This window comes from Lissotriton helveticus, chromosome 11 (genome assembly GCF_964261635.1).
Source record: "Lissotriton helveticus chromosome 11, aLisHel1.1, whole genome shotgun sequence".
In the NCBI taxonomy this organism is placed as follows: domain Eukaryota; kingdom Metazoa; phylum Chordata; class Amphibia; order Caudata; family Salamandridae; genus Lissotriton; species Lissotriton helveticus.
Genome location: NC_136072.1, coordinates 1,145,196,879 through 1,145,220,248, shown reverse-complemented (window position 1 = coordinate 1,145,220,248; position 23,370 = coordinate 1,145,196,879). Strand labels below are relative to the sequence as shown.

Genomic DNA, 23,370 nt, shown 5'->3' with positions numbered 1-23,370 from the left:
CATCCTAATAATGTTTAAACTGCATGCATTGCTTACCCAATCCCTGGCATTTCTGCAGAGCGGTTGTTACACATGCTGATTGTAATTCACATTTTACATAAAAGGGTGACAAGGGTGTACATCCATTAACACCAAAGAAAAACACAATGCTCTGGTAACAGATGAGGACATAGAGAGAGAGAGTTTGTGTGAGTCTATGTGCACATGGAAGAGAGACAGAGACCTTGTGTATGTGTCTATGTGCATATGGAAAAGAGAGAAATAACGATGGAAGGGGTTTATACAAAGAAGTGCATGCAGAATGACACAGTTAAAATGCAGGGATGAAGAGAGATTATGTGTCAGACGTGTAGAAGGAGAATTTCAGAAAGATCTGAGGAGAGAAGGGCAGTGATTGGTGCACTCTGAAGAACACTAACATTCCGCAGGCCTTAGTAATAGAAAACCCAGAGGCGCTAAAATGATGGTCATTGCCTTGATTTACTCACAGGAAAATATCACTCCTGTCACTCATACACCATTAAAACCATGGCAATATCACACATAAGCAATCTGAAAATTTGAGAGCTATACTGTTGCCTTGTTGCAGCTCCAGTCCTCTGAAGTCCAGCAGGCAAGGACCAAGCCAGAGTTAGATCAGGAGCTCAGCCATCTGCCACTGGCCTTTCAGATGAAGTTGGCATGCCGCCAACCAATGCCCTACTATTGACTCCATGGACACAAACCATCATCATAGCAGGTCTCTGTGGAGGGGTACTGGGTGGCCAGTAGACAGCGTAGCACACACAGCACATCTGTCTCACGCATTCCACCAAAGACTGGTGCTTTGTTGGATTAAAAACATTGGTTTAACCTCTTACTTTTAGCCAGGGCTTTAAGTGGGGGGAGGGGTCCCTGAAAGGGGTGGGCCTATATAATTAAGAGTGTGGCCTAAACATATACACTGAAGTTGAAGAGTGAATGCACTCCAAACTCGGACGCACTGCGAAAATGCCAGCAGCGTATCACAAATACACCAAATTACTCCAATTTTAATCCAATTTACTCCAGGTAATCCAAGTTTTCATCTCAATTCATCATACATGGAAGACAATAGTATGATTAGCTTCTAAAACGGCAGATGTGCCACAGGCTTCTTTCTGTCGCATGCCCCATACATTAATCATATCCTTAGTGGTTCTTTTCCCAATGCATTTCGGGCTTATCCCATAGCCCTTCTTCAGGGGTTCACTAAAAGTTTAAAAAAACATGACCATTAGATTATATGTCCTGACTAAATTATGCGTTTCAACAATACTTCATATCAAATAACCCCAACTTTCTAATTGACGTTTTCCCGCTATGACCGTTACAATGCGCTACGTCCTCTCGTTTAAACCAGACGGGGTGTTGAAATCGAAATGTGTAACTATTGAAAAGGGCTAAAACAATTTGAGCTTAACTTGAGGCGAGTCTTGTTTAAACGAGAGGACGTAGCGCATGCTGACTGAGATAAAAAAAACACATCTTGGAAAAAGCAAGTACTCATAGTGAATGTAAGATTAAGAATGTGAAATAAAAGCAGGAATGACATGGATTACCTGAATGTTTTGTAAACTGATTGTTGAGAAATCAATGGGTGTTTTTGCATGAAAAGTTAAGGCCATGAATACAGGGCCCAAAAGGGACCAGTTTAAATTACTACTGGGACAGACACAGATGGACCCGGCCCACTTAAAGTCCTGCTTTTAACTTAATAAAAAAGTAACCAAGTCAATTGTTTACTCTCAAGGTTCCTCATTATGCACTAAATCTTAAGCTAGTAAGTTTCTCATGTGTTGTCGAGAATATAGCTTTGTTCTATCTATTGTGGTCTATCTTGTCTTGGAAAATGCACTGGTAACGAGGTGGCCCCTCTCTGTATATCAGACAGTTCCTGGTACATGCAATTCATGTCCTAGCAACAGATGCTGGTGGATAACGATCAAAAGTGGTACAAACCCAGCATCCAGGTTTCAGGGTAAGACCACCTCTGCCGGCCACCTGACTGCTGCCATGTACTCTGCTCCTCCTGTAGCCTCTGGAGCATTGGCTATTGGTGTCCCACCACCTTTTGACCTCAGCGATTTCGTTAGCTTCAGCCCACTATGGCAGGGGCGTAACACAGGCCCCCGCAGCCCACGTGGTGCGGGGGGGGCCCCTAGCTCCAAGGGGCCCCCTCAGCACTGCACTCTGGCCAGAGAGCTCCTGATTGAGCACGGAGGGGGCCCCCCCTAAGTACCGTGCAGGGAGGCCCACTCACTTTTAGTTACGCCGGTGCACTATGGCACCGCGGGATTAAAGATTTTGATATACTTGGTATGCTCCCTACAGGTCTCTTAGAATCTTCTCTCTGTAAGAGGGCAAAGATTCCTAGATATCGTAAAGGTAGTTGGGGAGGGCGTTCCATCTCGGTGGCAGTTGCCAAACTTTGGAACACCTCGCCAGCTTACACCTCTTAAAATCCAACACATTCCTTGGTGTTGCACGCCATCTAGCGCAAGTCGTAGAAACGACTTGCGATGTAATGCTATGCGTGGTAACAATGCGGACGGTGTGACGTCTGCGTTGTTACCTACCAGCGTGGTATTGACAACGTTATAAACGCTGTTTCCCCTTCTGACATTTAAAAAACATCGGGAAACTTGATTCCTCTACTAATTCCACTCTGCTTTTGGTTGAATTGAGATCTCCTCCCCCAGCGCTTTGACACCTTTAGGTTTAGTGCGCTTTATAAATTTAATTTCATACATACACTGATGCCCTGAGCATTAAAACCAAAGGTACCGATGCACTGTATGAGGCCTGGGACAAGATCAGGTATATTTAGTTCATTTTGATCAAAATACTATAGAAACATATGCTGGCCTCAAAAACTCTCATGCCATATTCCATACAGATGAAACACGCGGATGACAGCACTACATGTTTCATTTAATCCATCAACACTAGCTTAGTCTGTAACTTGCCACATGCCTACAGCTCATGTCTCTTATTTAGTTTAAAAATGGTTTGTTGAAAAATATTCAAAGGACATGCAGCAACGTATATAGAGAATCATAATAGCAAGACATGTCATATAGGAAATTGTACCAGTATTAAGAACAAGATAAAATATGCACAAAAATCTGATATAACAATGATACAACATAAGAAAAAACCTGTAGGGGAAAATATACAAACAATGGTGCAATGTAAGCAAAAAGCATTTTGTAAACTTTGTACATATTTTGTGGGAATAGGGATAAAGAAAAAGAGGGGAAGGAAAGACTACAAAATATATAAAGGATAAGGAGAGAAGGAGGATGGTAAGGGAATACAAATAATAAGAGATCTTGAGATATACAAAAAGTTATAGAAAGAGATAAAAAATTAACTTAAAGAAAAAACGGGAATTATGGAATTCAAGGAGGTTTGGTTACTTCATCATATTCAGCACTAGGAAAAAAAGGGCGAGAAAGGTATTAAGTGAAGAGATGCCACAGTAAATCTCTCGATAGCCGTGTGTAGTGAAGAAGGCCTAGAGATATCTAATCTATGATTATGACATATCAAGCTCCACCATGACATATCAAGCTCCACCACGCCATATAGGAAACGTTGTCAAAATATTTCCAATTAGAAGTAATAAAGTGAAACGCGACCGCCAGAAGAAGATCCACCAACCCACCCCTGATTCGGTCATCCAACCATAGATCCAAGCAACTTCCAAGAAAAAGATTAACAATGTGGATGGGGGATGAGACTGAAAATAACTGCGAACTGTACGCTATACTTGCTGCCAAAAGATGGAGTGCTTGGGGGGCGTGGCTACGAGCCAAGCGAAATGGCGGCGTAGTGCGAGAGCTCTAAGACCGGAGCGGCTCCCTGTGCATTTATCCGCATAATCCAGCCGACGCACTATACCTCCAGTACCCGGATCGGGGTCCCGACGCTGTGAGGTGTGGTCCGACTCCATTCTGAGGCGAATCGAGTGCCGCTGGCCGGAGGTGCAGTGACGGGCCCGGAAACGTCCGCTGGACGCCGTCCTGCCGCAGATCGTTAAGCCGACCGGAAGTGCCCTGTGGTCGGGGAGCCCCGCCGGAAGTTGCCGCCGGTCAACTGCGGTCTGCAGCGCCGGCGGTCCTGATTAAGACCGGAGGTGTATTGGCCTGGGATCACCATTTGCCCGTCAGCGTTCCTGTGGAGAGCTGCGGCCCCAGCGATTGAAGTCCCCCGGTGATAGAGGGTCCGAGCCACTGCTGTGCAGGCGGAGCGCGACGGCGGCGCCTGCCCCCACCTTCTCCTGAACGTGAGTGCACAACACGATTTGCACAGCGGCCCTGAGGTCTGCGCAGCTGGGGCTGGTGTGGTGTTGGGGAAGCCCAGTATTCTTAGCTGAGCCAGGGACTCCTTCAGAGCTTGAGGCGGAAAGTGAGCCTGAAAGTCATCACAGCCTGGAAGGCGAATAAGGAGCGTGGGCGCACGCTCAAAGGTCTCTGTAGCCCGGTGGATGCCTCACACAGGTCCCTGATTTGGACCCCCCAGTGTTCCTGGCCGCCGGCGCCATTGTACTGCTGCCATTCTGCCTTCGCTTTCCCACGGCCTGGCCCGGATTGCACACGGACACACTCTGTAACCACAGCGCGAGCCATACCATCCACACTATGGCGGGGAGGGGTCCCAGGCACGCTGCGGCGCAATCCAAGCTGGAGAAGTATGCCTTTGAGAAAAACGCTGTAAAACACCCGGAGGGTTGCACTTCAACGAGTACAGAGGGAGAAGGAGCCAAGAAAGTGACGTTGGAAGACCTAATGAAGATGCTCTCCAGTGTACAAACGACGGTGGGGTCTATTTCAACGGACGTTGGCCTGCTGAGGGCGGATCTCCACAAGATGACGGAGCGTGTGGCGCAGGTGGAAGTGGTCACCAAATCACTGGTGGAAGATACTTCGGAGTTACAGCGTGCTGCAGAGCGTATGGAGGCGGTCACCAGGAAACTGCAGGAGCGACTGGACGATCAAGAAGGGCGCTCCAGAAGGAATAACGTCCGAATTTTGGGCATTCCGGAGTCGGAGGGCAAGCAATCCATGGATCTGTATGTGGAGGACTTGATCAGGACGAAGCTGCAGCCGAAGGGCCTCTCCCATTTCTTCTCTGTCGAAAGAGCGCACAGGGTCCCCGGGGGAAGGCCCAAGCAAGGGGCGCAACCGCGGCCGGTGCTGGCTAGACTTTTTAACTTCCGTGACAGGGATGCCATACTGCAAACAGCCAGGGTCTCTGCGCCTGTCAAGATTCTGAACTCCACTCTGGCCTTCTTCCCGGACTATACGGCTGAGGTGGCCCGGCGACGGAAGACTTTCGCTGATGTCAAAAAGGCTCTGAGAGCTAAGGAGATACCCTACTCCATGCTTTTCCCGGCACGGCTGAGGGTCGTGGATAATCATAAGGCATGGTTCTTCGACACCCCAGAGGCGGCGAGGGACTGGCTGGATGGTTGGAGACAAGTGGAAGCACCGCGACGAAGAGACAGGGGTCAACGTGGCAGCCGGCCGGCTACTCCACCGGATCACCAGACGTCCCAGGGTCATAGCCAGGATCTCTTTGCAGAGTCGGGCCTGGAGGACGGAGAGCGCACAGAGGAGTAGGCCCCTGCATTCGTAATTCCTGAGGGTCACCACTCTGCAACATTGTCGATGTCTCCCTCGGTGGACGCTCCGTGCTGGAGGGGGGGGCTCACGTGGAGCCGCTCGTGAGGTCAAGGAGCTACTTACCCCTTGCAAGCAAGTACTTTGGGTTGGGTTGGGACTAAGCACTCTGCTCAGTTGGGGAGGCGGGCGGTTTTGAACCCGTGCAGCAGGGAGGCAGGGAGGGGGGGAAGAGGGGAATGGTTTGACTGTTTAAGTTTTTGCACTAAGCGACGATTTAAGGCACGTGCTATGCGTATAGCTAGAGTCACTTTCCTTGCAGGGGTGGGATGCAGGACTCGTCCCCTATTACCCAGTGCGACATCACACACACACCTCAATGGCAGTACACGTGACGGTTCCGCCTGAGCAGAGCGTACCACATCCCTCTCACACATCGACCTTCACGGTCCTCACATGGAATGTCAGGGGTCTAGGCGACAGGGTGAAGCGGGGCCTAGTACTGCAATACCTGAAGCGTTGCAACCCGGCGATAGTCCTGTTGCAGGAGACTCACCTTGTGGGCCTAGCCTCGAGAGCGATGGACAGATGGGGATATAAATTCATAGCGCATGCGGATTTCTCCTCCGGCTCTAGGGGGACGGGTATACTTATTCGGAAGAACTTTCCGATGGAGTGTCAACAGACCAAAATTGATTCCCAGGGCCGCTTTGCAGCTGCGACAATACAGTGGGAGGGCCAACTTTTCAATTTTGTCTCCGTGTATGTCCCACCGGGCCTACATGCCACAGCACACACGGCCCTAGCGGCCTTTATACTGTCGTTACCAACGGCGACGCTGGTGTTAGGGGGCGACTTTAACGATGTTGTCGACCACACACTGGACAGGCGCCCACATACCATGACGGTGCGGGGAGGCGGGCGACTCGCAGGCCTAATTGAAGCCCTAGGTCTCACAGATAGTTGGCGACACAAACATCCCTATGAGAAGCAATACACTTACTACTCAGCAACACATCACTGTCTCTCACGAATAGACTACATCCTATTGTCCGGTGATGGGCTACAAGGCATCGAAGAGGCGGACATCCGTCCGAGAGGTATCTCGGATCATTCGCCACTGCGGCTCATCTACACGAATCACCGTCCCCATAGAAGCCGGGTTTTTCCCATTCATGCGGGCTACCTGCTGAGTGCTCCTTTGTTGAAAACCCTGACTAACGCCACTACACACTACTTCCAGGAAAATGCTGGCTCAGTGGGCTCTCACAGCACTCTGTGGGAAGCTTATAAAGCGGTCATACGTGGGCAGGCAATAACGTCAATTGCTGCCCAGAAACGTGCCCAGCGTCAAGAGCTCGGTGCCCTTGAGGACGCGCTTCACTGTGCGATCTCTGACCAGGAGGCTCACCCTTCTCTGGCGACTGCTCAGGCGGTTCGATTGCGGAACGTTGAGTGGGTTTCCTACCAAAGGGAGCTGGTACAGACCGGAATTCAAGCCTCCCGTCATAGGGTCTATGAGTTGGGCGATAAAGACGGCAAGATGCTGGCCTGGCTCGACAGGAAAGAAAAAGCGGGCAGGGTGATTGCACGCTTGACGCCACCAGGGGGACCCTCGATCTCGGACCCCGGTGCCATAGTTGAACTTCTGGCGGATCACTTTGAGGCGATCTACGCCCCACAGGCGCCGTTCTCGACTGACGAAGCCTATGCATATATTCAGGATCTGACGATCCCCTGCCTCTCACCTGAGGCGGCATTGGAGCTTGAGGCGGACGTCACTGTGGAAGAGATACGTGAAGCGACTGGCGCACTGGCTTCAGGCAAGGCTCTGGGTCCCAATGGCCTCCCAATAGAACTGTTTAAATACACTGCCCAGATAACGGCCCCCCATCTCCTCCGAATGTTTACGGACAGTCTAGAAAATGGGGAACTCCCTAGGGATCAACGCCTTGCCACAGTAATTCCGATCCACAAACCTGGTAAGGCACCGGAGTCATGCTCGTCCTACCGCCCTATCTCCTTATTGAACGCGGAACCAAAGATACTTGCCAAATTGCTGGCACAGCGTTTGGCTCCACACCTGAACACCCTGGTACACCCGGATCAGTCCGGTTTTATGCCGAATCGTAACACCTCATATAATTTACGCCGGCTTCAGGCGGTACTGGCCCGCCGGGAGTGCCTACGGGAGCCGGCGGTACTTCTCTCGCTCGACGCCACTATGGCGTTCGATACGGTTGAGTGGCCCTATCTGTTTGCTGTGCTTCGTCGCATGGGCTTCGGCCCCAAGTTCTGTGCGTGGGTCCGCTTGCTTTACACCAAGCCACTAGCCCAGATAGCGGCGAATGGTCACATCTCCAGAGATTTCCCGCTTGGTCGTGGAACAAGGCAGGGTTGCCCTTTATCCCCTTTACTGTTCACGCTGGTCCTTGAACCGCTGGCGATCTGGGTCAGGTGGGAGCCATCTATCAAAGGCATCCGGTGGTCGCCGACATGGGAGGACAGGATCTCTCTCTACGCGGATGATATCCTTTTGTACCTCACCTCCCCCAAAAAATCTATTCTAGTCCTACTCAACGTCTGCGAGAAATTTGGAAGGGTCTCAGGATACAGGATTAATTGGACTAAATCAGTCTTATACGTTCTTGCTGGGACCCCACCCCCGCTTCCGGCGGACTGTCCATTGCGATATACTTGCAGCCCCTTCAGGTATCTGGGAATCCAGGTTTCTTCTGACCCGGACGAATTTCACGCCCTCAATCTGGGACCCCCTCTGGAGCGGTTCAAAAGGAACGTGAAGGTCTGGCGCTCCCTCCCTCTCACTCTCCTGGGCAAAGCCGCGTTATTCAAAATGATGACATTGCCCCGTTTTCTGTACCTCCTCGAGAACACACCGTTCCTGGTCTCCCCCGCCTACTTTAAAAATATTGCGGCAGCTGTATCTGCTCTACTGTGGGACGGGAAACCGGCCCGGATCGCGCAATGCAAGCTGGTGAAGGACTGGTACGATGGGGGTATAGCGCTCCCCAACATTGAATTGTATTACTGGGCGGCCCACCTTAAGCAAATTAATTACTGGCTCCACGCCCCGCAGACTGAACCCGCCTTTTTGGCAGATAGGCACGGTATTGAACCCAGGGGACTGTTGAGAAACCTGTATAGTCGTAGAGTTCCGTCTGATCTGATAGGCCCTACCCGTCACACGGTCCAGCTCTGGTACAAGGCACACAGACACCTTCAATGCGCACACACAATTACGCTAATGACACCCCTGTGGGACTCACACAGGTTGGGGTTCATGGGTAATAGTAAGGGGTTCCAGGCATGGGACTCCATAGGCATATCCGTGGTGGGTGATCTCTGGAGAAAACGCACCATAGTGGACTTCGCTTTTCTACAAATCAAACATGATATGGCCCAATCAGAATATTACAGATATATGCAAATACGACACGCGCTTCTCTCCACCATCCCGACCGGGACAACGCTACAGGACTCCACCCCTCTAGAGGACAGACTGCTTACGGAACACATGCCCCACAAGGCGACATCCCTCACGTATCGGAAACTGGTCAACAACCTCCCTGACATGCTGTCTAAGTTACGCTTGTGTTGGGTGGGAGATGTTGGGGACCTTGATGACTCAGAATGGCAGGAGGCACTCTCCTCGACAAAGGAATCGGCGATTCCGTCCAGACTTAAACTGGTTCAGTTGAAAATCGTTCACCGCACATACTATACCAGAACGGTTCTTCATAAAATAGGAAGAACCTCTCACGAATTTTGCCTCCGTGGCTGCGGGGAAAGGGGAACATTCTACCACACTATCTGGGACTGTAGATATGTAGCCACGTACTGGGCGGCGGTTATGCGGACCATTTCCCAAACCACAGAGATTTCCCTACTACCCAACCCACGTCGTTGTCTATTAAACATTTGGGAGGCAGTAGACCTAACACATCGTCAGCAAGACTGGGCTGTACTGGGCATGATGGTGGCGAAGCGCAATATTGCCAAACTGTGGGGTTCCAACGTCCTGCCCACGCTGAGAGACTGGTGCAAAGTTATGGATGACGCCATGGTGGCGGAAAGGGCGGTGTTTGTTTATCGCGGCTGCCCGGCGAAGTGGGGGCGAATATGGGGGGCATGGAATACATTTAGGGGGGATATATGTGAACCACCGCGAATTGACCCGGATGAAGCCCTTTCTGATTGAGGTTTGCGCCTGGTCGACTGTCCTGATGGCTGTGGCACCTAGTATGCTGTTTTCCGCCCTTTGATGGACGGATACAGAGAGGTGGGTGGGGGTTGGTGGCCACGCGGCTGGTTTACGATATACTGCAAGGTGTAACTGACTATTTTCTCATCTGCGAAAGATTGTTTCTGCTGCACGTGCCTTTACGTTTCGCTGAAAGGTTTTGTTATTTCGTTGTTGTTTAAAACATAGACCTAAGCCATATCGTATGCCTGAATTACTCGATACACAATGCACCCAGTTTCTATTCGCCGCCGGACCCCCGGGTTGTCGGCCATGCGGCTGTGTTATCCTACTGTCAATACCTGACCTCGATTTTTGCTGCGGCCGGCCCGGACGGGTTGTAGGCATTACGCTGTGTCATGCAAGACGTGTACAATAAAGGTCTTTTATAAAAAAAAAAAAAAAAAAAAAAAAAATAAAAAAAAAGATGGAGTGCTTAGGACAGAGAAAGAACATATGAAAAAAATCACTAGTAGAGGGATACAAGACCAACAATTGTTATTGGGCAAAGGTTTCATCTTAAATAACATAGAGGTACAACCTATTATAGAAAAAACATGGTCTGAGCAGTGCTAGCTGAGCGAGAAGTATAACGTATTCTGAGCCACAACTTGTTCCACAAGGGAATTGGAAAAGAAGACTGAAGGTCTTGTTCCCAAGAGAGTTAAGTTTTGGTTTTGGCTTCGTCAGGATCTTGAATAGAAAGTTGTTTATATATGAAAGTTACTTTAACTTCTGCAGAAAAATCATGAGGAGGTACAGGCACCCCAGGGGATGAATCAGGAACTGGTGAAGTAGCAATATTAGTCTGATGAAGAGTAATTTAAAGCCATGACTATTAATATCTATGAGAAATAGGAATATGAAAACAACTTTGTAATTCCTCAAAAGGTATACATTTGTTGTCAGAGATGAGTTGGGAAATGGATGTAATGCCAGAGGTCAACCACCTGGAACATATAAGGACTTTATTCGACATGGTAATAGCAGGATTGTACCAAATAGGGGATAATAAGAGAAGTTGGGAAGCTGCTTTTTAAAAAAAAAATAAGGACAAAGAAAAGAAAAAGGAGAAATGAGCTAGAGTTTGAAGGATCGCCAGAGAGGAGAAGAAGAGAAGCTAACAATCTAAAGAAGACCAAATCTTTTTAAGAACAGAAGCCGAATGATCTCATGAGAAATCAGGAAAGTTGACATCGCCATTTGTTTTAGGCTGTTTTAGTTTGGCTAGACATCCGGGTCGGACATTTGTTCCATAAAAACTTGTAAGCTACCAATGGAATGAAAGTAGTGGGAAAGACAAAGAGGGAGCATTTGTAAATAGAAATTAATAACGGGCAAGAATATAATTTTGATGGTGGCTAATCTCCACCATGAGAGATAGAGGGGACATTTAGCAGAGAGGGAAATAATCTTTGTTCATAATGCTTCTATATAAGCTTTAATAGTGTAATCTGGGCCTGGAGCTTTATCCTTTGGAAGTTTAGAAATAGCATTGCGTATTTCAACCAGGGAAAAATCAACTTCCAATGGGGAAAAGTCAACCTGAGAGGTCTGTTGCTTTGTGATCGTGTGAAAAAAAAAAAAAGAGTCCAAGGATTCTTCAGAAGGCAGGGTGTTCTCAGTGTAAAGTTGAGTGTAGAAATCTACAAAACAGGACATAAAATCTTTATCATGAAATAACTTTTAACCAGTGACAGAAGATTTAGTAAAATTAAGTTTGGCTGGAATGGGTTGATCCAAGACCACTTTGTGAGAGGATGAAATGCATGTTCTAACTTTTTTATGTTATGGAAAAGAGTAGAGAATTGCTTGGCAGCAGACCTTTTTTTGTGCTCAAGAAATAATTAATAATATAACCTATAGCCTTAAAATAATCCCAGACGTGGTGAAACTTGTAAACTCGACTAGCATTAGTTTCAAAGAAATTGGCAATTAATTGCTCAAATCCAGAGACAAACTGCTGATCCTGTAATAGCCAATTATTGATGCAGCATCTGTCAGGACAAGGGGAGGATGTAGCAAACGCTAGGTGTATAATCACCTGTGCATGGTCAGAAGTGAGAATAGGGCTCATTTCAGCATGAACAAGATGCTGTGTGAAGGTCTTATCCCCAAAAATATAATCAATTCCAGAAGAAGAGTGGCGAGAAGGGGAGAATATTCTAGAAGGTCAGGTTTATAAATATGCCATCCATCAACTAGTCTTGTATGTGATCTGGTTCTATAAAAGGCCTGCTGCATATTATCAGGGATATATTTAAACATAGACTTTCGATCTAAAAAGGGGTCCGTGAGTTGCCTATAATTGCCCCCTAAAACCAAATTATTATGCAATACAGGCATACGTTTAGGTGAGAGGGAGTCCCAAAAAGATGAATCAATACCAGTGGGGGCAGAAATGTTGAAGAAGGAATAGGAGCAACCATTGATATTAATGAGCAGTAGTAACCATCTGCAATCAAAATCAAATTCCTGCTTTAAAATGGTGACATTTAAAGATTTATGAAACAAGATAACACTATTTTTAGGATTAACAGCAGGTGAACAATTAATAGTTCCAACCCAATTCTTCTTCAGCAAATTAACATCTTTTTCAAGGAGATGAGTTTCTAGCAATATGACAAGACAATTTAGAGAGATGAGTTAACAACTCTCTGCCTCTTAATTGGATAATGAAGGCCCTTACCATTCCAAGAAATAAATAGAATAGCATTCATAATAAATAAAAATAGAAAGTATTATACATTTGAGAAGAAAACACCTCAGAAGTAGGTAGAAAAAAACAACATATCTAAATACCATCCAATACAGAAGAAGAAAACTCAAATATGAAACTTATAAAAGGAAAAAAGGGCAGACAGAAAAGGGAGAAGAAAAAACACAAGGGAATAAAAATGAGGAGGGTAAAACGGAAAAGGAACAAGAAAAATGAGAGACTAATCCAAAAATGACCATAGAGATGAAGGAAAAGAGGAGTTTGGCCGAGAATCCAAAGGCCCCAAGTCATAAAATAAGTGAAAAGAAAAATAAGATAAATTGAAACCTACAGCTCATGTTAAGCATTGTGTATCCGGCAAGTGCAACAGCAAGGAAGCATTGACATCTCAGGCCATTGCTTGATGTGAGTCTCCATCATGCAGAAAGAAGCTCCAGGGGAAGACACCCAAACTGGAACATATTCTGCACACAGCTGAGCTAGAAGAAGAAGTCATCACGTGCAGTTGAATGGAGAATGGTGTAGATAGCATGTTATGCCGCATTCAAAGGTTACATGTTACAGAACATTCGTCCACCTGGATTTTTTGTTGTTGACACCTGACAAGGCCAGAAAGAGACTCAGATCAAGACAGAAGACAAGATAAGTAACTTCCAAGAGGAGTTTGTAAGGAAGGTGTGCCAAGACGAGCACAAAGAAAGTTTTCTTAGCGAATGTAGTATCATGTCTGAATGTGAGCGTGATGATAATGAACTCACTGAGCTAGTGCTTAGCATTGTAATCAATGGTATTAACATATCTGTCTTGGTTGATACAGGTGCCTCCATTAATGATGTGACGGACACAATTTGTTTGCCTACAAGGAAACAGCCACTGCGACTCACTAAGGCATGGATTAATATGCATAGACCCATGACACCACTGCCCAGCAAGGGTTACTTTAAGCCAATCATGACACATGAACATGTGGCACTTGATGGGATACATGATCGTTTGGCATGTGATGTATATGTCATTAACGTGACTCCTGACAAAGTCTATTTGGCAAGTTTCAAATTTGGCATAAAAGCTCTGCCTGCTCCAGGCTATTTGTTGCTAATCTGCCACAGCGACACTGTCAGTAGAGAAGGGTGGATAAAAGCTGATCCTAAATCTGTTCAAGGATATAGGAAAGCTGAGGAGCTGACCGGTTCACCTCTACATTGTTGAATTGGTAAAGCCAAAGTTCAATTATCTTCTTTCAGTTGCTTCCTGCTGAGGTTGCCCCACCCCAAAATCTTTGCTTGTCTTTATTTTTTGTTTATTATCCCACTTCTTCTTCGAAGAGTTGGGTGCTTGTTTAGAGTTATCCTTTTCAGAATTACTCTTAAGTTGTGGTTTCCCAGGTCCGGCTCCCAAATTATCTCTACTCAAGGTAGCATAGGCTTCTTCGATAATCTTAGCTAATTCCCTCTCCTGCTGTGCAGGAGTGAGATCCCTCAGGCGTTGGTGTACAGCCAATGCAGCTGCCTCCCCTTTTAGTTACTTAACATAATGGTGGACACTGCGGCAAAATTGCCCTTCAGTTTCAGAAGACTGACCCCCCCAGTAGCTCAGTCTTCCACTGGGGGAGCCATCCCCATTGGCAAGCAAATAGTTGTTATTCTGTGTTTTTCCTCCAGGAGGAAATACTGCTTCAAGCTGGCTTGTTTTTTGTGCTAACCAGAACGGAATTTGCTCCCGACTGGTGCAAATCTTTCCCATGTCTGTATTCAGTGTTTGTGGGCTGATACCAGTAGTAGCCAATTTGCTGTGCGGGTTGTGGAGTGCGCACAGTGTTTACTGTTAGTGTTTGCCTTATGAACTGTGTGAGGTTTCTGTATATTTTCACTAAATCTCTGTATACTGTATGCATTTCTGCTGCAGTTAAATTAGCAGTTTCTGGATGCAGTGTGTATGCAGCTAAGACCAGTCACGTCGCCCCTTCTTTCCTGGGCAGACCGAGTCTCATGCTTTCTGTTGTGTGTGGGAGGGCACCTTTAAACCAATTCATATGTTCTTGGTATGAAAGAGGAATCTCTATGTCCTCATATGGAGTGTATTCGTTTAGTGCTTCATCCTCAATATAAGTATGAAACAATTGTATACGAGCATTTGCAGCTCGGAATTTAACCCAGGAATAGAATACCTCTGTCCCGAATGCCTCATGTGCCTCAACCACACAGGTAACGTCTTCACACGTAGCTGGGATCCCAAAAATGTTTAACTTTAGAGTAACCACGTGTCTGCAGTTTTCTGCTATGTTCAGTGCCCCTTCTTTGTAAGAAAAAGGAAATTAGTAAATGAGTTATAGAGATAGGGTAACACAATTTTTGGGAAGTATATCCGTCAAGCTTGAATAACCTACAGCCAATACACAGGGTTTACCTACTCAGCTGAGGCGGAATACCCTATGACCACGGACATCTCCAGTTTGGAGGTGAGTAGGAGTCTCTGAGAAGGCATGATTGAGCAGCTCAGGTGTTCCCAAAAATAAGTACCCAACCAATGTTGGTGGTGCCATGTCGTGTAGTTCCCAATAATCTGTAGGATCTGTGCTTTTGTGGACAACATAAACTTTGGGTGAGGTGCTTAGACTGATGCACCCCCATAGTATTTATTGGCCTATAGACAAGCTAGCTCACAGTGCCATAAGCCTCCCCTAACTCAAACAGGGAGCAAATGACTTCTGGCAACCACTGAACAGGACAACACTGACCCCTCAGGGATCATGGTAATAGATCTAGAACAGCTTCATCCAATCACTTGTGTACTCTTGGTCTCAGAAAAACATGTAGAGAATACACAATGGTACGTTTTCAATGTATTTATTGAACAAACTTTATTCTCGAATAAAATACATGTGCTGCGATAGTCAGTTGACAGAAGCATATGAAAGTGATTACAAGCACCAAAATAGTAAACAGCAGGTATAGTTCCACCATGGTGCTAAGACAGTGTATATATGAAGGCATACAAAACAAGGTAGTAATCAGGCGTACGCCTACTATGTAATCCCCATTCTATGCGCAACTGGAGTGTATGTAGGTGTATAGCCAAGAATTCCCCCCACGGATTGATCCAAGCCCATTACCTGGCGGGACATAATGTAGGACCCAGTCTTGGTCACAAACTGGATACCCCTCACTGAGATGTTAGGCAGCTGTTTGGTGAAGCCTCAACATGTGGCGGACCACTCAACATCAGATGAAGTGTCTCCTCTGCTATCAGCCTTGCTCTGTATATGCAGATTAGTGTTGCTTTGGGTATGCAGATATCTCTGTTGCCCCGTGGATGAAGATAGAACGACGTTTGTACAGTGTGCGTAAAGGCCTTGTACTCAGTGTTCGAAACATCATGAAAATGTTGCACGAAGCCAGATGTGTAAGCAAAGATGTTTCAGAGGAACTAATCCAACATTATCACGCCCATAATTATGTGCAAAAGGCCACAGTAAAATGTTATTGTGCAGAAGAGGACAAAGTAAGAAAATGTGCAGCTTTACTATATGGGCCTAGCCGGGGCACAGAACAGGTCCAATCTAAGCGTAACCAGAAAGCCGGCTGACAAGTCATTGGTAAAGCCAGCAAGTCCAGAGGACAATTATTCTCTTGAAGAGAAGGAAAGTCTGATTGTTGTGCAGGCTGACTGTTTGTATATGGAAATGCCCCCTCAATGCTGTCTAATCATCAAGCTCTTGTTTACATTATGGGTAATAGCAAAGTCAACACATCATCTTGTGTTAAGAGGTGGGACTTTATATTGTAACACTAAAGAGTCAACATCATTCACAAGCGAAGAATGGATGAGACTGATATAGTATTTATAGGGAGAATATGTTTTACACTAAGGTGTGAATTAGATCAATGTTATCTTCGTGCGCGCCTGTTTGAGTAAATTTGTAGCGAATTCTTTTTGGCGCTTTCCTTGTTACTCTGTGTCCTACAGAGCCTTAAAGTAAATGTGATATGAGTGTGATCAACAGACCACAAAGGATGCGCTCCTTTAACTTGAAACTAGTGCGTTTGAGTGAGTGAAGAAACGCACTAGTTTCAAGTTAAAGGAGCGCATCCTTCGTGGTCTGTTGATCACACTCATATCACATTTACACTAAGGTGTGATCATAAACCCTTAGTTAAAATTCTCACTACAGAAGGAACTATTAATGCTTCAGCTAGAATAGCCAGGCTACCTATAATTCTACAAGACTACAATTATAAAATTCTATATGTACCTGGCAAAGAGAATGTTATAGCGGATCTTCTTTCACATATGCCTAAGCAGTTGGAAGTTTGTGAAGATGAGGTTTGGAATGATCTTCAATTTGTATATGTACAGGATTCTGGAAGTTCTTGTATTAAGAAGGTGTGAGAACTCAAATGTGTGTTTTAACATGTTGTGGAATATCTTTGGAAAGGATGGCCAAGCAAATTTGCACTCGAGGTAAAAATAAAACCCTGCTGGGAAGTAAGATTGGAACTCTGTGTGTAAGGGGACAATATCTGGAGAGGTGAAAGAGTTATTCCCCCAAAATGTTTGTGTAAGTTGATTGTTGAGCTGTGCCACAAGGACCATTTTGGCATTGTAAAAACCTTGTTTTGGTGGCCGGGCATGAATATTGAAATTAAGAGATATGTATGTGAGTGTTCTATGTGTAAGAATGCTGACAAGACCTTAATTACTCTGAAACCTCTAATGGGTGTACTTTCCACACCCAAATCACCTTGAGAATCTGTAGCCAATGATACAACTGGTCCAATCGGAGGAATGCACAAGTTTGTTATTGTATTAATGGACATATTTTCTAGGTGACCTGTTACCAAAGTCATGCATAGTGGATACAGACGCTGTTTAATTTTTACTGGACTAAATTATTTCAATGGAGGGTGTTCCTACTAATCTGTTAAGTGATAATGGGGTGCAATTTATGTCCAGTAGGGCAAAGTAATACTTTAACAGACTATGTATAAAACACAAAACCACATCTTCGTACAATCCCAAAAGTAATGGTATAGTTGATTGTTTCAATAGAGTGATCAAGAACACCATTCATCTGACTGTTAGTGTAGTGACTGAGAATTACAATTAGAAAAAACTGCGTGGGCTTATAGGATGACCATTTGTAATTCTACAGGGTATTCTCAATTCATGCTGAGGCGTGGAAGGAATCAGAGGACTAAATATAACCCAGGATGGTTATTTAGGTCCAGTTTGATGCACTGGTCAGAGGCAGAAGTTCATGATAAGACTATACACAGTACAAAGAGAAAATTGCCATGATACTAAACACAGAACATAGGATTGCCATGTTACAGTGGGTTCGAGAAAAAAAAAAAAAACAGGTAAACTTCCGAAAGGCGAGAGTCAATTTTATGAACCCATTGGAGTTGTTGGGGTATTAACCAATGCGGTGCGTCTGAATGATGAAAAAGTATGGAACTTTAAAGAATTACAAAATGCTCTGCACCTAACAGGTTTATGTCTAATTCTGCTCAATGTCTTTGCAATGATGGATTGGATGATGATGTTAAAGATAGAGGCGGAACGTCCGACACGAACAAGTTGCCTGAAAGTTCAAATATAGATAACACTAACGGGCTCAATGATGCTGTGTCTAGGGATACAGCTTGTGATGATACAGGCACCTCAGGTAATGGGGGATCTTACCAATACTGAGACCTCCAGTATTCCTGGCAATACTATGCTCGAATGTGAGGAGGGTATTGGGAATGATATTACAATATTACCAATATAATCTAAACAAAAAAGAAAACCGCCTGTGTGGTTGGAATATTATATTTCTGAGAACTTTCCACTGTAATCTTATGTTTTTGTTCTAATACTTTCTTTGTTTCTTTATTATTCTATTTCTTTTAAGGGGTGAGGGAATGTGTTATATCATTAATTTCTTGTTAAGATTTTATATAATCAGAGTGTTTTGTTAAAATTTGGGTTCTAGTTTTTAATTTTTTTTTGTTATTGTTAGGTAGTGTTAAGGGGGGTGTTATAGGTCTGCATTACTTAGAATCTATATGCCATCAACATGACCTAAAGCATTCTAAGGTATGTGATGTGGAATCTTGGGTTAGAGAGGTGGAGGGTTTAATTTGTGTGGATGTTTACCTATCTGCACTTTCTATGATATGGAAAAATCTTTTGATCCAATCTTCACATTGTGGAGTTTCAGAGCTTCATCCAATTATCTCCTTGTGCTTGCTCTGTTCGCCCGAAGTTGGTAGGATATGTCCCCGACGTGGGTCCCTTGCTCACTTTGCCACTGGATTCAAGCTAGCCTGGCTGATGAGGGCTGTTAGGCTGAAACTGGTCCCAGGATGCTTGTTTCCGGTCCAGGGAAGATATGGCTTGGCAGTTCGGGCTGGATTGTTCCCATGTGGCACAGGGTCATGACAGATTTGCATATAGCTGTGTCTGAACTAGGGTGGCGAAGTGAGCTAAAGAACGCCAATGGATTTAGCCCCAATCTGTGACTGGGGGTGAGTGTCTGAAAAGTTTCAGCGCTCCGTCCATCATCTCTTTGGGTTTGCTTTAGTCGAGGTAAAGAATATAGGCACAAACCCTCCCCTATGATGAGCAAACCAAATAAGAATCCATGCAATGTGCAGAAGCTTGCCAAGGCAACATAATGTTCAGTATTAGATTTACATGAACAGTTTAACCATTTAGAGAAAAAATCCACTAGGCACCTGCAAATGGATTCCATACTTCTTTCAGTAATAAAACTGATGTATTCTGTGTCTGCATCACAACAAAAAAATACTGAATTATACAAGCTTAAAAGTCCCTATTTTAAAGCTACAGTTTGTAGATTAGAGCATTGTTGTCTTTTGGTTTCCTGCCAAGCTATACATTTCCAGCTAACTGAAGCAACCATGGTGTAACAAACATGCATGTCATGATATGCCGTAAAGTGCCATTAGACAACAGTACGAACATCAAATGAAATAATAAAATGTGCCATTTGCAGAATTGGGATCATTTTAGATGAGCAGTTGCAGTGTTACAGTGCAAAACCCTGGATAACTGGTTCTTGCTTTATAGTACTGCATGCACTTATGTGGTATTCTGCAGGCAACATGAGTCACCCTGGAATTTACTCGGACAAACTTTCCATGAACCATATAACATGTCTGAGAATGTTCAGGAAAAAAATCACGTGTGTCTAAAATCACAATCAAAACAAGAAACTGTGCTGTGCTGTTTGGGGTGGGAGCAAGACAATTGAGTCTTCTGTACCAAGGTCTCCTTGACATACTTCCCACAGTTTTTATATGTATTAATTATGAAGTCTCAACTGTTAAAAATCCAACTTCAAGAAAATAATAAGTTAGGCATTTTAAATACAAGCTGAAGCATCAAGCTGAAACACAACGAAATAACAAAATAATCGAGAAATCTTTTAACAAAAATAGTTTATTGCACAAAAGTCATGAATTCTTATGCACATTTTAACATTTTTTTAACAACATGCTTTATATCTCAGTTTCTAGGTGGAACATTGGAAAAGTTAATATTTTATCTTCATGAATTATCCCAAAAAATAACCTTGTTATGAAAATGAGATTTACTTTTAAACAAAAACTAACCATATGATGGGTTGTTGCAGTGAAGGTTTCCATACATCTTGGATACAGTTTTGCTTTGAATGTCCCAGGATGACAAGGCCTCCATTAAGGTGAGTGCTCAGCCGGCATTGTTTCTTGGATGCTCCATCAGTAAATATGTTCACTGTGGACAACGTAGTTATTCAAGTATCAGTTTTGCTACAAGCATCATCAAGTCTTGTTGGTTCTCAAAGTGGGCTCCAGTGGAAGCACTGAATGTCACTGTGCATCCAAAACACAGAAAATATACAAAGACAGGATGGTCTTTGTCTTTAATAAATTTATGCTACTAAATCATCACTGTCATGTATTCGACATTTGACTAGGGTCTCATTGATCCTTTGTGTAGACCAATAGGCAGATCGATCGCGCATAAGTGAACACTATATTCATAAACTAAAACAGTGCAACTTTCTCGCTCATGTCACAAATTTACAGTATTTTGAGATGCACTTGGAGAGAAACAACACAGACACAGTCTGTAATAGCTTTACTACAAGGACATTAATTTCTCCTGTGGCAACAGCTAATGTGTTGCAAATTCATAAGCACTGGCAGCTGATTAACTTAACTGAGAAAAAAAAAAGGACAACAGCTTTGACAGTCTTGGAGATCTTTTCAGGCAAAGAAAAACTACACTCCTGTAACAGAACAAAGACATTTATAAAGGGCCTTAAACATTTGTACTTAGCCACTACACCCACAGTACAATTAATCAGTTCAGGGTCTTCTACATTGTAACTGACAACTGGTTGTACTGTTACCAATCCACACATGTTTGTTTTGTTCAATTTGTATGCAATGTGAGAATACCAGGAAAAATTATGACTACAAAGGTACATTTTGCCTAAAATTCATAACCAGTAAACTGACTCATTCAACTGCAACACAACTGATATGTGGACGAAAGGCGTGAAAGTAAAATAAAGAGCAAAGGCTGCTACCCTGTTGACCCTGTGGGGTTAAACTGGATCAAAGGCTATATGAACAGCATGCCATTGACCCTTCAGCACACTGTGTCGATAGACTGATTAGAAACAATGCAGTATTAGAAGTAGGCCGTGGAACCAGACAGCAGTCACATTACTCACTTGGGGTACAATTCACAAATTATATCATACAGTTTAAGTTCAACAATATAAAATTCTGAATTCACAAAATCAGTGTTTGAGGAATATTTAATGTTCAAACTATATTTGCGAACGCAGAAATTCTGTGAGTTTGGTGGGCCTAGTGCATTGGGAAGTTTAGTTGGATGAGCAAGTTTATGGGTATTCTTAGCTGGGTCCAAAATTTGTAATTTTGTGGGTAAAGTTGAGGTTATTTCCCCATAACTAAAACCTATGCACATTTAATCCGATGACGCACCGGAATAATTATCTTTCCAGGCTAGGCATGTAGAGGGCCAAGCATGATATGAAAAGGGAGGCCAGAGGGGAATTAGATTATTCTTCATGAGGAAAAGTATGTTTCTACAGAAAAAGACAAAAAACAAAAGTGATAATGCTCTTTGACCTTACATTTCCGCACACAGAAAACTTAAGCTGGCAGAAGTTCTGCACACAGAAAATGGAAGACATGAATGTTATTGCAAAATTAAAATTCTCACACAATTGTTTGAGAATTCAAAAATATATTTTTTTAAAACAAAAAAACCTGATGTAAACAAAGGACTGGAGCAAATATAGATCTTTTCCCTTTCATTTTCTTAATCCTACCAAAGTAACTTCAAAAACGTGTTCATTATCCTAGCCACTTCAGTGAAGAAACAGTTCTCATACAAGATTATCAGATGTTTAGAAACCGATTGTGCAAGAAAGTAGTGAAGTTTTAGCCCTGTAAAATACCTCTAGTCTGACTGCAAGGAACACTACATATGAACGTGCCTGCTGTGAAGGACATTCAGCAACAAGACATAGACTTGGCCCATTTGCAATGTTAATGTCCTGTTGCCATGCCAACACACATTTTAGGACTATTCTGAATATCATCTGTCATTCAGCGATAAGTATGTATTACAAAGAGATGTATGTATTGTATGAGTATGTATTACAAAGAGAGAGATCAGTTCTTCTGTTACCCAGCCGGTAGGTGGGCTGACTGTGTTCATCTGAAACAGTACACATTTGAATAATAAACCCTACACTTAAATAAAAGGTACAATTTAGAATAGAAAATTTGCACTGGTGACTAATTCTGGGTGTAACAGCAAAACCGCAATATATCGGAGTAACAAAATTAGGTGCCACTAATAAGTACCGAATGATATTCAGTTTATGTAAAAAAAAGGCCACAATAAACAGCAGTTTTGAGCAAACGCAAAGTATGACAAAAACATTAATTATATGATACAAAATGGGTTTGACATTCACTGGCATGGAGTCTGATTTCTGACTCCCATTATGACATGTCAAATTTCAAAAATCCTGGTTACAGCATCCATGCCATTTTCTCACCAGAAATGTGGCAAGCTCTGGCCCAAGACATCTTTGCAGAGACAAAACAGCATTCCAAATGCCAGAGATACAAATGCAAATGTCCTGGCTGTTTCATTCATCCCTGCTTCTAAGTGGCATACCCGCCTGTCCGCCCTATTAAGAGAACATCCACAGTCTTATTCCTCCAGCTATTGCTTTGTAATATTCCCCTGCTTCGCAGACGTGCCACCGCGCTTCCAGGTTTGTCAGTCAATTGTGAAACTGCAATTTACAGACTTCACAAACTGTGAATATTCCCTAAACAAAATGCCTGCAGTAGTAAAGTTAGACAATTAACCTATTGGTGTAACCAAATGTTGGTGCACACCATACCGTATTTGTCTCCATTACTGGTATACTGTGTGTTCAGCAAAAAGGTGATAGTGGGAGGAGGGATAATCAGTAGTGGGGTGAAGTCTTCGGGTCAGTTGCTGAGATTGCGCTAAGTCTGCAGATCATCACAACCATTTGCTTGGTCATCGGATTTTTTCAATAATGCTTGGGTATAACTCGTCACAATGGCTGGCAGTAATGGCCACCAAAGACAACGGAAATTGAAAGGAGAGGCCATTGAAAAAACTGCTTGGGCTCATAGGGTGGCCATTCGTGATGCTACAGGGTATTCTCT

The 23,370-nt window shown here is 44.1% G+C and overlaps 1 protein-coding gene across 1 annotated transcript in view; it reads right to left on the bottom strand.

The window, feature by feature from the left end:
• The window catches only part of LOC144790956 (butyrophilin subfamily 1 member A1-like), a 28,563-nt gene extending 24,587 nt beyond the window's left edge, over window positions 1-3,976 (bottom strand). Inside the window, exon 1 of the mRNA XM_078665576.1 lies at window positions 3,925-3,976. Coding sequence (XP_078521702.1) covers window positions 3,925-3,976 — 52 coding nt within the window. The remainder of the gene's footprint in view (window positions 1-3,924) is intronic.
• Window positions 3,977-23,370: the final 19,394 nt, after the last annotated feature.